The following is a 12,758-nucleotide window of genomic DNA, read 5'->3' as shown; positions in this document are numbered from 1 at the left end:
ATAGGAAGGATGTCAATAAGTTGGAAAGGGTGCAGAAGAGATTAATCACCTCAGGATTGGAGGGCTTGTGTAAATGGGAGAGGCTGGAATGGCCTTTACTTCATGAAGCATTAAGTTACCTTTATAGAGGTGTATAAAATTCACAAGGAACATGGATAAAGTGAACAATTACCCTGCTTTTCGCAGGATAATTGATTCTAGAACTAGAATTCAAAGTAAGAGTGGAAAGATTTAAGAGGGACCCGAGGGGTAACTTTTTCCCCCATTCAGAGTGCTGTCCTTATCCAGAATGAGTTAGGAGAAGAAGCTAAACAGTTAAATAAAATTACAATGTTCAAAAGACATTTGGACAGATGTATGGGTAGGAAGGTTTGAGAAGAATATGGCCCAAATGCAGGCATGAAACTGCCCCAGAATGCCAAAATGCTCATCATGGATGAGATGGGCAGATGGGCATGTTCCCTGCTGTTTGACTCGATGACTCCAAAATGAATAAAGATTTTTTAAAATTTTCCTGGTACCATTCCGAAGCTTTATGAATATCTTTCTAAATACCAATATCCTTCCATAAAATGCATGTCCAGAATTGATCACACTTCTAACTGAGCCTCAAGCAGAGTCGGCCTCACTGTCATGCTTTTATATTCAATGCCCTGCAGTAAACTCAGATATTCATTTTAGTTTTTAATATTAAAAGGAATCTTTAATTCTTGTATTCACACCACTGACAGGTGACCCTATTCAAATAGATGCCCATCAAAAGTCATTTCACTTTCTGTGACCAAGATGTTGCTTGGTTTAAAGGGTATGAGTTATGGGGAGAGATTGGGAAAAACTGGTTGTTTTCTCTGGAGTACAGGAAACTGAGGGGAGAGCCAATAGAAGCATACAAAAATCATACAAGGCAATGATAGGGTGAACAGTCATAATATTTTCCCCACACCGAAAGTGTCACATGTGTTTAAGGTGGGTGGGAGGAAGTTTAAGGTGCCTGGAACAGGCTCCCAGTGTGCTGGAAGCACACATGATAGAAACACTCAAGAGCCATCCAGATAGACACACAAATACAAAGGGATGGTGAGATTTATATCAAGTGCAAGCAGCATTGATTTGGACATCAAGTTCAGCGCACACACGTGGGTTGATGGTCTTGCGCTGGTTGAAATTTTACATTGACCGTCATTTCACCCCCAACTTCATCACATCTGGTTAATTTTTGTACCTTTTGAAGGGTGGGAGGAAACTGGAGCACCTGAGGAAACCCACACAGACATAGGGAGAATATACAAACTCCCACACACAGCACCAGATTCAAACCCAGGTTGCTGGTGTTTGAACAGCATTGCACTAACTGTTGTGCTCACCACGCCACCCCTATTTTATTGTCTAATTGGGGTGAAATTTTTCCAAAATAATTCAGCAAATAATTGTTTGCCTGGATCTTGCTTTAGAAACCAGAGTCACCATTTAGTAATATGTAGGAGAAGTAATTTTAAAGATGTCTGTCAACGTGGCTTTCATTATCTCATCTAATACTAATGGAACACTAATGACCACAGTATCTTTCTTATTCTATTGAAGCAACACTTCTCTTGGATTTTTTCATTTAGACTCAGCCTTGACAGCTCTAAACACTTCACAAATCAATCCTCGGTGTACCAGTATCTGAAGATAAATATCACCAAACCTTACTGTAGCATTGTTTTTAACGGAGCCTGACTCAGAACACACTGATATTTACACTGAAATTATTAACTTCCAAAGGACATAAAAGTGCCTGAACCATCTGAATTCAAGATCCTCCAGAATACTAAAGCATGGGAAGCCAATTTTAATTTTGGCTTCAATTATTTTTTTCTTCAACTGTACCACTTTCAAAAACTTCTGCAATTTAAAATTAATCTAATTTTTCTTAACATATTCAACTGTTCTCTTGACATTGCTGGTTTACAAATACAACTTAATATGATCACTTGCTCCCAAACCTCATATTATTGTATTATGGTTACCAGAGTAAAAATGCAGTTCTTACAGCTTGTGAGATTTTTGTTAATAGCTGAAAGAACTTTCATATTTACTTGTGTTGATTAATTCTGCTTGTTTTTAACTAAAGCTGGATCTTAAATTTAGTTCTTCCAATATTAATTTGCTTTAATTAATATGCAAACTATCACACACACAAAGTTGGTCTTCCTCCTCTCTTTTGAATCCTTTTTCAAGGACCTACCACCTCTACATTGAATTCTATTGGGGAAAATTGAATTTGCCGGATGCTGATGTAACATATCATAATTCACAGCCATATAGATCTATCAATCAAATGCATTATTCCAAAGACAACTGGCATTAACATTTTCTAAAAGCATTTGTGCCATTTGGGCACTGTTTACAACTGTTGATACATTCCTCAGCTCATATTGTACAATACATTACATTCAAGTGAAGCAAGAAAGTCTGCAGACACTGTGACTGTAATTAATACACAATGGTGCAGAAGAAACTCAGCTTCTCACAGTGTATCTTAACAAAGGATACCTTGATGAAGAGCTCAGGCACAAACCATTGGTTATATAGTAGACACCCCCTACTTTTCCAAGACCCCCAGCAGATCCCTGAAACTATGGATAGTTCTGAACCCTGTTTTTCTTATACATGCATACCTCTGATAAACTTTCATTTATAAATTTGGCACAATAAGAGATTAATAACAATATCTAAGAAAAATTATTACAATATTAAAAAAAGGTTACTTGAACACAAACACTGCAATACCGCAACAGTCAATCTGATAACTGAGATGACAAAGTGACTAACAAGCACATACAGTATGGATACATTGGACAAAGGGATGATCCGTGTCCTGTGTGAGACAGCGTGAGACTTCATCACGCTACTCAGAACAGTGCACAATTTAAAATTTATGAACTGTTTATTTCTAGTATTTACCATTTAATATTTTCAGACTGCAGGTAACTGAAACCGCAGAAAGTGAAACCGTAGATTTGTGGAGTGGGGGTGGGGGGTGGAATCTACTGATATCTTTACCTCTTTTATATACTGCGGGACCTGTTGAGTTTCTGGAGAACTTTTGTGTATTAACTACATTACATTCAATACTGGATTGCTGGGGACACAATAACCAGCGAAATGGCATACAACTCAAACAAATTCAAAAGATCCAATGGCTCCATTTTGAGGAGTAAAAAGAAACATTCTATTTGGTACCCTATCCAATATTTATTAAGCAAACAATACAGAAAACGAGAGGATATAATCTGAGTATTTTGCAGCTTGTAGATCTTCACATTATGACAGGCAGTTTCCACATTGCCCTTTGTGAAGGAAGTGACTTAAACCTTAAAAAGCACTCAGCTGCAAAGTTTTTTGAGATACGCTAAGGTCGTCAGTGCAAATGAATTCTTGTGTTGAAAGGAATGGCTGGGTCGTGAACTGCTACAGACAATGAAATATTTTTTTTAAACAAGTCAGGAATAAATCTGGAGATAGGGGAATTTAGCATTCAAATTTTTATCTTTCTCCTCATTTTCAATTCCATCTTATTTCTAATTCAAGATGTGTCACCTTCCACTGGACAAATTAAAAAGAAAAACCATTGACCCATAATTCATCCATCCAGAAATATACGCTACATCATAAACTAATTACAGAACTCTACTTCTAACGTACACAAGGTTTAATTTCCTTCCTCCAGATCTGTTGTCTCTAATCTATGCTATTCAACCCATCTTCAGTGTTCTGACTCACTTCCAAAAAAAAATCATGGCAGTTATTTAAAAGCACTATTTATTTAGGTGGGCAACTGCTAATTTGTCACCAAGAGAAATTAAAGAATGATGTCCATAAAGTAGCTGAGACAGAGATCATGACTTGATTTTTGGGAGTGGCATCAGATACAAGTATTGCATACATTTCCTATGTCACAAATGTCAAAATTTTATTACGTCATGCAAGCACACACTAACATTCAGTATTTTAAAATACTTTGGACATACTGTACTTGCTTTTGAAGCTAAAATGTTCTGGTTTGTACAATTGTTCAGGTGCCCATTTGTACCCCTTCCACTGACAATCCATTGTCTTTTTTTGTAGACCAGTGGAAGTAAATGCAATTCTCATTTCCGAAAGATAATTAAGAGGAAGGACTACAGGGAAGAATAAGAAATAGATGCCAGAGAAGATCAGTCAGCCCTTATTGCAGCTGCATCATTAAGAGCATGGTTGACCCTTCATGCCAGCACTATTTTTCTGCATTAGTTTTATCTCGTTTCCCTAAATATCTTAATATTTTTTGATTAGTGAAAGACGATAAACATCTCTTTGGGCAGAGGATTCCAAAGATTCACTATTCTTTGAATAAAAGAAGTTTCTTCTCATCCCAGCCATGAATGGTATATTTTGAGACAATGACAGTGATGTCATTGGAAACATCAAGACTCCTTTTATCTTGTGCAGCCCCATTAGAACTTTGTACATTTCAATTAGATCATTTCTTATTCTAATCAACTTGAAAGCATTGGCTTGGTCTGCATAATCTTTCATCAGAAGATAAATCCATATCTGAAGAACCAACCTGCGAACTATCATTGAACTCTATCTATCACAAGAACAAAATATTCCAAGTGTGGTTTCATCATGGCCCTTTTATTAATAGAGCATTATTTCAATGCCTGTAATAAATTACATGGGCAACCATGCATTTTTCATCATTATATTCAATCAATCTGCCTGTATTTCCCAGTCACCCTCTGCACCCTCTTCAGGGTCACCAATTGAAAACTTAGTTCTCTACTCCAAATTATGACAAGCCAGAGATCCACCACAACTCCCTGTTGGCAGCCTATTAGTCATGGTCTCTCAACCAAAACTTGCTTTCTGTTCATAATTTAAACCTCAGTGTACACTTGGATATTACCAAATTAGCATGCACTCCAATTTTGTTAAATAACATCTTCAGCGCCACCTCACTGAAGGTCTTCTGAAAATCCAAATCCACTGCAGCAACTGGTAAGTGCAGTGACTGCATAACTCCAGTGACCTGACTTCAATGTTGACTTCTCTTGTTTACTGTGTGGAGTCTGTTCAAACTCCAGGAGACAATTTTTGGTCCCATCCCAAAGGTGTGCAGGTTGTTTGGTTAACTGGTCACTGCAAGTTGTCTTTAAGTGAAAGTGTTGGTATTTTGAAGTAGTTGATGGTAATGTGTGAAGGAAAAACTGGGATGAATATAATTGGGTGTTTGATGATTGGCACACGCTCTGTGGGTTGAACAGCTGTTTCAGTGCTGCATAAATATGCTTTCAACTGGTTTGCCTTCTCTATTATGCAAGTTACAAGCTAAAAATCTCCAACACAATTTCCTTTTCATAGATTCTCCCCAATCTTATTGTTATCTTTAAATGTTCTATTACCAGCCCAATAATAAATTCCAACATTTTCCCTACTACTGATGTCAGGCTAACCTGTCTATGGCTCCCTGGTTTCTCATTCCATTTTCCCTTCAATAAGAGGATTACATTTACAATACAAATAGTTGGGATGAGATGGGGAGAAAGCGACATTACACTGGAGGGAGGTAGTAAAGAAGCTAATATGGAATTAAGATTAAAAATTTTTTTTTAATTAAAAATATTTCTTCTGCCTCCATTTACATACAATGTCAGACATCCTTGAATTCTTCACTTAACATTTATTTTTTCTTGAACCTCAACAACTGAATTTGAACCATATTCACAGAGTCCATAAAATTAATTTGTGATGATTTTGCTTTACTTTGTCCCATTAAGTTATTATCCTTCAGGCTAATTGAAAATAGTAACAGTTTTTCTCAATACTAAACAGAATTTTCTCATTTTGAATTTAACATTGTAATTAAAAGTTCAACTTAAAATGTGATCCAGGTTAGCAGACTGAAGTGGACAAAGAGTGAATAAGTGGACAAACTAGACAGGTACTTCTTAGGTGTGGTGGCAAATTCAAAATTAATTTGTGCTTGGTCAGCAAGAAGAAAGGAACTACAATTGACAAATTCACCAAGGAACATCGCATGTAAAAAATCTGACAAGGGTAAAACTGCTTACAAATATTGTCTCACATCAAGACTGTTGACATCTCTTAACACACACTCACAAAGGTTGGCCTATCAACCTAGAACAAAAAGATACAGATTTACACAAGGAGAAATTCAGAAGACCAAAAAATGCTTAGACAAAGAAGTTGGCTTAAAGAACATTGGAGATTTTAGGCTTGACAACTAAGCAGTGATAAAGATTGGTCAAGAAGCCAGAACTGGAGGACAAAAGATTTAAAGTTTGCATGGCTGAGAGATGAGGAAGGAAAGACTACAAGAGAATCTGAAAATAAGAATGGAAACATTAAGAAACAAAGTATGGTTGGACATGAAAACAAATTTGCGTCCACAAGTATTGGGTGACTTTTATTTGCCAACTCTGAAAAGAGGTCTCAGTCAAGGAGTTTCCAAATCTGTTTGGTGCTGGTTGTACTTTTTCACGTGCCATCACCCCCAACTCCCATTAACTTGTCAAGCAGCACACATGATAATAATCTCTCACTTCAATAAAAAGAGATGATGGTCAATCACAAACCATTTGAATCTGACATTTGTGCAACAAGTGGATTGTCATGCTTGGATCTGACCAGACAAAAGCTCCAATAATTACAAAGTACATTCCATTAAAAAAAATCAATTGCTATGTCCATTGTAACAAGATACAAGAGGCCTCCCCAATGCTGTAACACAAATGCATCAATTGCAAAACACTTGAATTAAAGTCTCCAAAACAATATATTAGAGAGAATAAATAATGCAGTTTAAAAAAAAATTCCTCCAAAAAGGGCAAAATATGGTGCAGTCAAAACACACTTGTAAATGCAGCAAGCTACAGTGCATATTTTCAGACAGGGGAGCAGCTGTACAGAGTTAGATGGGTCGATCAATAAGGAACCACAAACCAGAAGTGAACTACCAAAGCTTGTCAATGCACAACATAGAATGGGAAAAAGGCACAGGACCCACTGCTTAGCCTAATAGATGAATCTATAATAAATGCAACACGAACTGCTGCACAACACTTTAGGATGGTAAGCCAAATACCAAAGCATTATCTCCACTGACTGATGATCATGAAAAAAAATCTCCTGCACACCTTAATTATTAGAGCAGGAAAAATGTAGCGTCCTATCAGTCCATGCACCATCACTGTTTTGAGAACCACAGAATGACCAACTCGCCTCTCCAGTGGGCTACAGTAAGGTGCCATGGGCAACAAGCAATAAATGGAGTTCTTTACTTCCTTTCCACTCATAGTTAAAGGATACAGTCTTAATGATCCAGACTGGGTTCCAATTGCCAGAATTTTCTGCACTGGATCGAAAGCCATGGCTGAAGGCTGATATGGAAATCCATGACGAACCGTCTATCGCAAGGAACAGCAGAAAAAAAGAGGTACAAAATGGGAAAAATGGGCATTAACACTCAACGCACGTCAAAGGGTAGAATGCAATGGGAGAGAGTGAGAACAAGTGAAGAGGGAAAAACTTGGGAATTAATGTGACTGCTCTGAGACACAAAAAGAACCAGATAAGGGTAGACAGGAGTCAAGAGTTTGAAGGGATAGGCTTTCGATAGCCAATACAGGGAAGGGAAGAAGGTTGGGGTTAAAAATAAGATGAAGGATTATGAGTTAAAGGGGAAATTGGATTGAAGGGCCAACCAAGTGAGGGCTGACAGGCAAGGGAAAAGGGTGTGACATGCGCTGGGAGGGCCAAATTAATTTTGAATCCGAGGTGAGTGAAGCTGGAAATGACAGAAGTTGGAGGATGACTGGGAATGTGAGGAATGACGAAGACTTTGTGGATGGCAGGATAGAGATGAAGGGGTGGGATTACCTTCAGTGAAAGACGGATCGACACATTTCCAGTGGAGATGTCTGGGGGCCAGGGATCCGTGGTGACAATCGGGGCCGGAAAGATAAGTGACACCGTCCTGCCCCAGCCCCCCGAATGCCGCATTAGCGGGGGGGGGGGGGGAGAGGAATGGGGACCGTGTCCTCCTGGACTGGGGCCTGGGGGCGGAGGGAGGATGAGCGGGGGGGGGGGGGGTCGTGTTGGGAAGGAGCCGCACTTACTTTGCAGAGCTGGAAGTGCTCGGAGCAGAGGCTCTCGACGATGTCAGTGTCGGGGGCCCGCTGTCCGGGCTGCGATGACGACGAGGACGAGGCGACCGCCGCCGCCGTCAGGCCGTCCAGCACCTTCCTGATGTTGAACTTCTTCATGGTGCCGCTGCCCGCGTCACATGTCAGGGCAGCCAGCAGCAGCGCTCGGGCCGCGGGCAGAGGGGCGGGGCGCTGCGGCGCGCTGCTCAATCTCCCGTGAGGGGACCCTCCGGGTCCTGGCTCTCCTCGGCCTCTTCTCCCCTCGGCTCGGGGAGCCCTCGCCGTCAGCGGCCTCGCTCGCCCGCCCTGTCGCCGGACGCGGAAACGCAGCCCCGAGCCGGCCCGCCGCTCCGCCCTTGCGCACCGCGCGCACCGCCCGCGCCGCCGCGGCGCGCGCACACCCGCCCCCGGCCGGCCAGGCCCCGGTGCCCCGGAGGCGCACGAGCGCGGCGCAGGGGAGGGCCGGCAGAGCCCCAAGGCGGACCCAAGCAGGGCGTGGACGAGTCGCCCGGCGACGCGCGGATCCCGGCGTCAAGCGTGCCACAGTCGCACTGGAGGTGGCGGTCGTCGGAATGAACCGTGGACGGGTCCCATCGGATCCCTCCGGTGGCAGCTTGAGCCGTGACAGTGGGAGTTCAAAGGGCAATGGCAGCACGGGAGGAGCAGCGTTAGTCGTGGGCAGAGAAGTGCAGGCTGTGGTCCAGCAGCAGTCGAATGCTAGTGTCGTAGCGCAGTGGCAGCAAATCCAGTGGTCATCAGGCAAGAGCAGGGGAGACGAGCGGAGTGCTTCGCAGCAATGGTGATCCTCCAATCCCACCGTGGATCGTGCGAATGGAGCACCAGAACCGAGCATTGGCCAAGGCGAGAGTGGGCAAGAGCAGCAATAGTAGTAGAACAGCATCGCAACTTTAGTCGTGCAATTGCAACACCAGAGCAGTGGAGAAAATCGAGGGATAGAACAGTGTTGAAGGCATGATCAAAGCACATTTAATGAGCCAATTGTGATCAGTGCAGCCGTCCCGGAATGGCAGCATCAATGTGCAGTAGCGTTAACGGGAGCGACTGGAATGGCAACGCAAGATTGCTACCTGTGGTAGTAGTAATAAATAATATTAATGCAATAGCAGCACTAGATCGCAGTATTAATATTGTAATCCTATTGATATAGCAACGTTGAGAGCATAATGTCAACACTAAAATAGCAACATTAATTATTGACCGTGCCATAGTGTTAAAGAGCAGCATGAGGCCTGCAGTGGCTGCATTCAAAGAGTAGAGGAACAGCAACAATGGCAGGGCAGTCTGATAAATACCAGTAATAATCGTGCAATAGGATGAAACAGCCAGGCTACTAGTTCAACAGCAACACCAAAATAGTATCACTAATCCTGGGAAGGGTAGTAAATGACATCTTTAAGAATGTAATGGGAGCTCCAGAATACCAGCTTTCACGTTGACATTTGGTTTATTGAAATGTGCAGTGGTGGCAGGACAATCATCGTCTGCAGTGTTAAATAGTGTCTGCAGTGTTAAATAGCAGCATTAATTGTGTAATTGCAGCATTAGAACGGTAATAATGTAATTGCAAAACGAACTTTGCAGCTAAAATACTGCAATACCATTAAATAGCAATATCAACATTAGAACAGTAACACATATCGGTGGGAATAGCAAGCCTGAGAAAAGGGAGAAGAGGCCAAGTGGATCCTCCTCTTAAAACCTGTGTTGACCCCTTCCCACTTTGATCTCAAAAAAGTGTCCTGACTCGAAATGTTGACTGACCTTTTCTCTCAGTGGGTGCTGCCGGACTTATTGCTGTCCTTTGTTGGTTCAAGATTCCAGTATCTCCACTTTGATTAAACTTAAAATGTTCTCTTTGGTTAATGCTTTTGTGCCTGGTCACAAGGTAAATCGTAATAATACACTATAGAGGTGAAAAGAAGAATTAAGTGCAAAACTAGCATGACAGATAATAGGATAATCAAAGGTAAGAACGATAACAGTTACAGCAAACAGAAGGAGCTGGAGGAAGAAAAGTTCAACCAGCATTGAGGGTGACAGCTGGATGACATCACATACAACCCTGAGATTCTTGTCCCTGCAGGCGAGGCAGAATTACCACTCATCGGTAGTGCAAAAAAATCTGTACACAATGCACACAAGTAAACAAATAAAAAGGGAAACAGACTGACTGCAATACTGAGAGGAGAAAATGAAGTGCAAAAGTATGCATCCTTGATTGAGTTTGTTGTTGAGAAGTCTGCTGGTAGAGGGGTGGCAGCTGTTCGGGACCCTGGCGGTGCGAGTCTTGTGGCACCAAGACCTCTTTCCTGATGGTAGCAGCGAGAACCAAGTCTGTGCTGGGTGGTGTGGATCCTTGATGATTGCTGCTGCTCTCTGATGGCAGTGTTCCCTGTAGATGTTCTCGATGGTGGAAGGGTTTTGTCCGTACTGTTCTGCACAGTGTCCACTACCTTTTGCAGGGCTTTACACTCAGGGGTATTGGTGTCCCCGGACCTGACTGTGATGCAGCTGGTCAGCTGAGTAACAGAATGAATAGCTGTGGCAGGACTATATATAATATCAATCTGGTATGAACTGTTGGGGAAGTATCAATAGTAAAAATAATGTGCAGAAGGACTATTTGAAATGGAGCCTCAGAAGGAACAGACAGACTAAAAGAAATCCCAACTTCAATAGTAACTGCAGAATCAAGAGCAACAAGCACGACAGCAGAATGAATGATAAGACCAGCTTTAACAAAATCAGCCCAGCTAATTTTTTTTCATAAGTACTGCTCAGTATCAGGCCCTTCTGGCCCACAATCCCACGCTGCTTAAATACATCCACGTGACCAATGAACCTGTGAACCATGTACATCTTTGGAACATGAGAGGAAACCACAGCACCCGGAGGAAAGCCTCAGGACACAGAGAGAATGTACGGACTCCTTACAGAGAATGTACGGACTGATTCTAACCTGGGTCACTGGTTCTGTAATAGCATTGCGCTATCTGCTGTGCTAACCATACCACCTCAGTAGTCAGTGACTGTTTTTTTTAAACTGCAGATACTGGAAATCTATTACACAAACAAAAAAAATGCTGGAAATATTCAGCCTGTTTGGCTACATCTGTGGAAAGAGTTTTTTTTCTGGATCTCTGCTTCATCTCAAGTGATAGGGGAGCTATTAACACCCTTAATAAGGTAACTGCTTCCCACATTTATCTCAATGATTTTCATCCCACCCTGCTTCTGTAATCAATTTTCCCAGTTCTTCCCGCTTCAATGTGTTTGCTTCAAGGATGAGACTGTTTTCCTGAGCTGTCACTTCCCCTTGACCATTGTGAATAAAGCCTTTGGTCACATCTCATTCACTTTCGGTGACTGCTCTCACCCCATCTCCTCTGGCACAGAATAAAGACAGAGTTCCTTTGGTTTTCACCTTCCACCCTCCCTACCACCACTTTGACAGATTATTCTCCTCCACAATTCCACCACGGATACATATTCTTTTCTCTTCACCTTTCAGCGTTTTGCAGGGATTTTTCCCTTGGTGACTCCTTGTTATGGTATCTCCAAAGCATTAAGAGGGGCAACAGACCCAAAAAGAATCTCAGTTGAAAAAGAATACATGGACTAAAAGATGCCAGCTTTAGGGGATTAGCATGTTTAACAATCCATATTAATAGGAACAGAAATAGTTTTAATACCAGCGTTAAATTAGACTAAATCCAATTTTGGCATTCACATGATTCCAGCATTAATAGGAACATTTAGACAAATTATAATACCTGAATTTATAGGACAACTGGAATAATGCTATCAGCATTAACAGGAACAATTGGATACAATTTAATACTGCTGCAAAATTTAATTAATATTGATGTCTCAAAGTAATAGGATTTTAATTGTATTATATGTGTGTGACCTGTGTATTGTGTATTTTGTGTGTATTTAAGTGTGCACCATGGTTTGCAGAAACGCTGTTTTGTCTGGTTGAGCATGTACAGTTAGATGATGATAAACATGAATTTGATTTGCTGGGTCAGCTTCACCAGCTACAATAATAACTGCATGAGTATTAACATCAGAATTTTAACCAGTGTTACAATTGTATTCATGTAACATCAGCACAGTCAGAAACACCAATAGTTTAAGAGCAGCAAAGCTAATGGAAACCATGCAGCTACAACATTACAAATAATGTCAATGGAATGGTGCACACGCACAAGTGAATTAGCACACTGGTCTTAACACCTGCACAAATGACTGATCAATTCACCCAAGTCCATGCAGTAATTGCAGTACCAGCCCAGATCATGGGCACTGACAGCTGCACCCACCAGGCAGGCTGCCTTCTATGATGTCTGTCAGCTTCGCCCAAAACCAATCAAAATCCAGATGATCCTCTGGCATTTGTGCAAGGACAATGCAAGCGGTGAGCTGAAAAATGAACGCACAAGGCAACCACTGAAACTCCAGAGAACCCTTGATCCTATAATCTTTTTCAAGGTACCCAGAGAAAACATGAGAAAGAACTTGCACATGAAGCAATAACATTTT

At 41.5% G+C, this 12,758-nt stretch overlaps 1 protein-coding gene across 4 annotated transcripts in view; it reads right to left on the bottom strand.

Annotated features, from left to right (window-relative positions):
• Positions 1-8,568, bottom strand: part of stxbp5a (syntaxin binding protein 5a (tomosyn)) — a 232,866-nt gene extending 224,298 nt beyond the window's left edge. For all 4 annotated transcript variants that reach the window (XM_069932249.1, XM_069932252.1, XM_069932250.1 and 1 more), the window contains exons 1-2: positions 8,166-8,568; positions 7,357-7,454 (exon numbers count right to left, since the gene is read on the bottom strand). In XM_069932249.1, coding sequence (XP_069788350.1) covers positions 7,357-7,454; positions 8,166-8,312 — 245 coding nt within the window. In that variant the 5' untranslated portion in view covers positions 8,313-8,568. The remainder of the gene's footprint in view (positions 1-7,356; positions 7,455-8,165) is intronic.
• Positions 8,569-12,758: the final 4,190 nt, after the last annotated feature.

This window comes from Narcine bancroftii, chromosome 4 (assembly GCF_036971445.1).
Source record: "Narcine bancroftii isolate sNarBan1 chromosome 4, sNarBan1.hap1, whole genome shotgun sequence".
NCBI lineage: Eukaryota > Metazoa > Chordata > Chondrichthyes > Torpediniformes > Narcinidae > Narcine > Narcine bancroftii.
The sequence above is the reverse complement of the archived record's forward strand: the minus strand, read 5'-3'. Positions and strand labels throughout refer to the sequence as shown.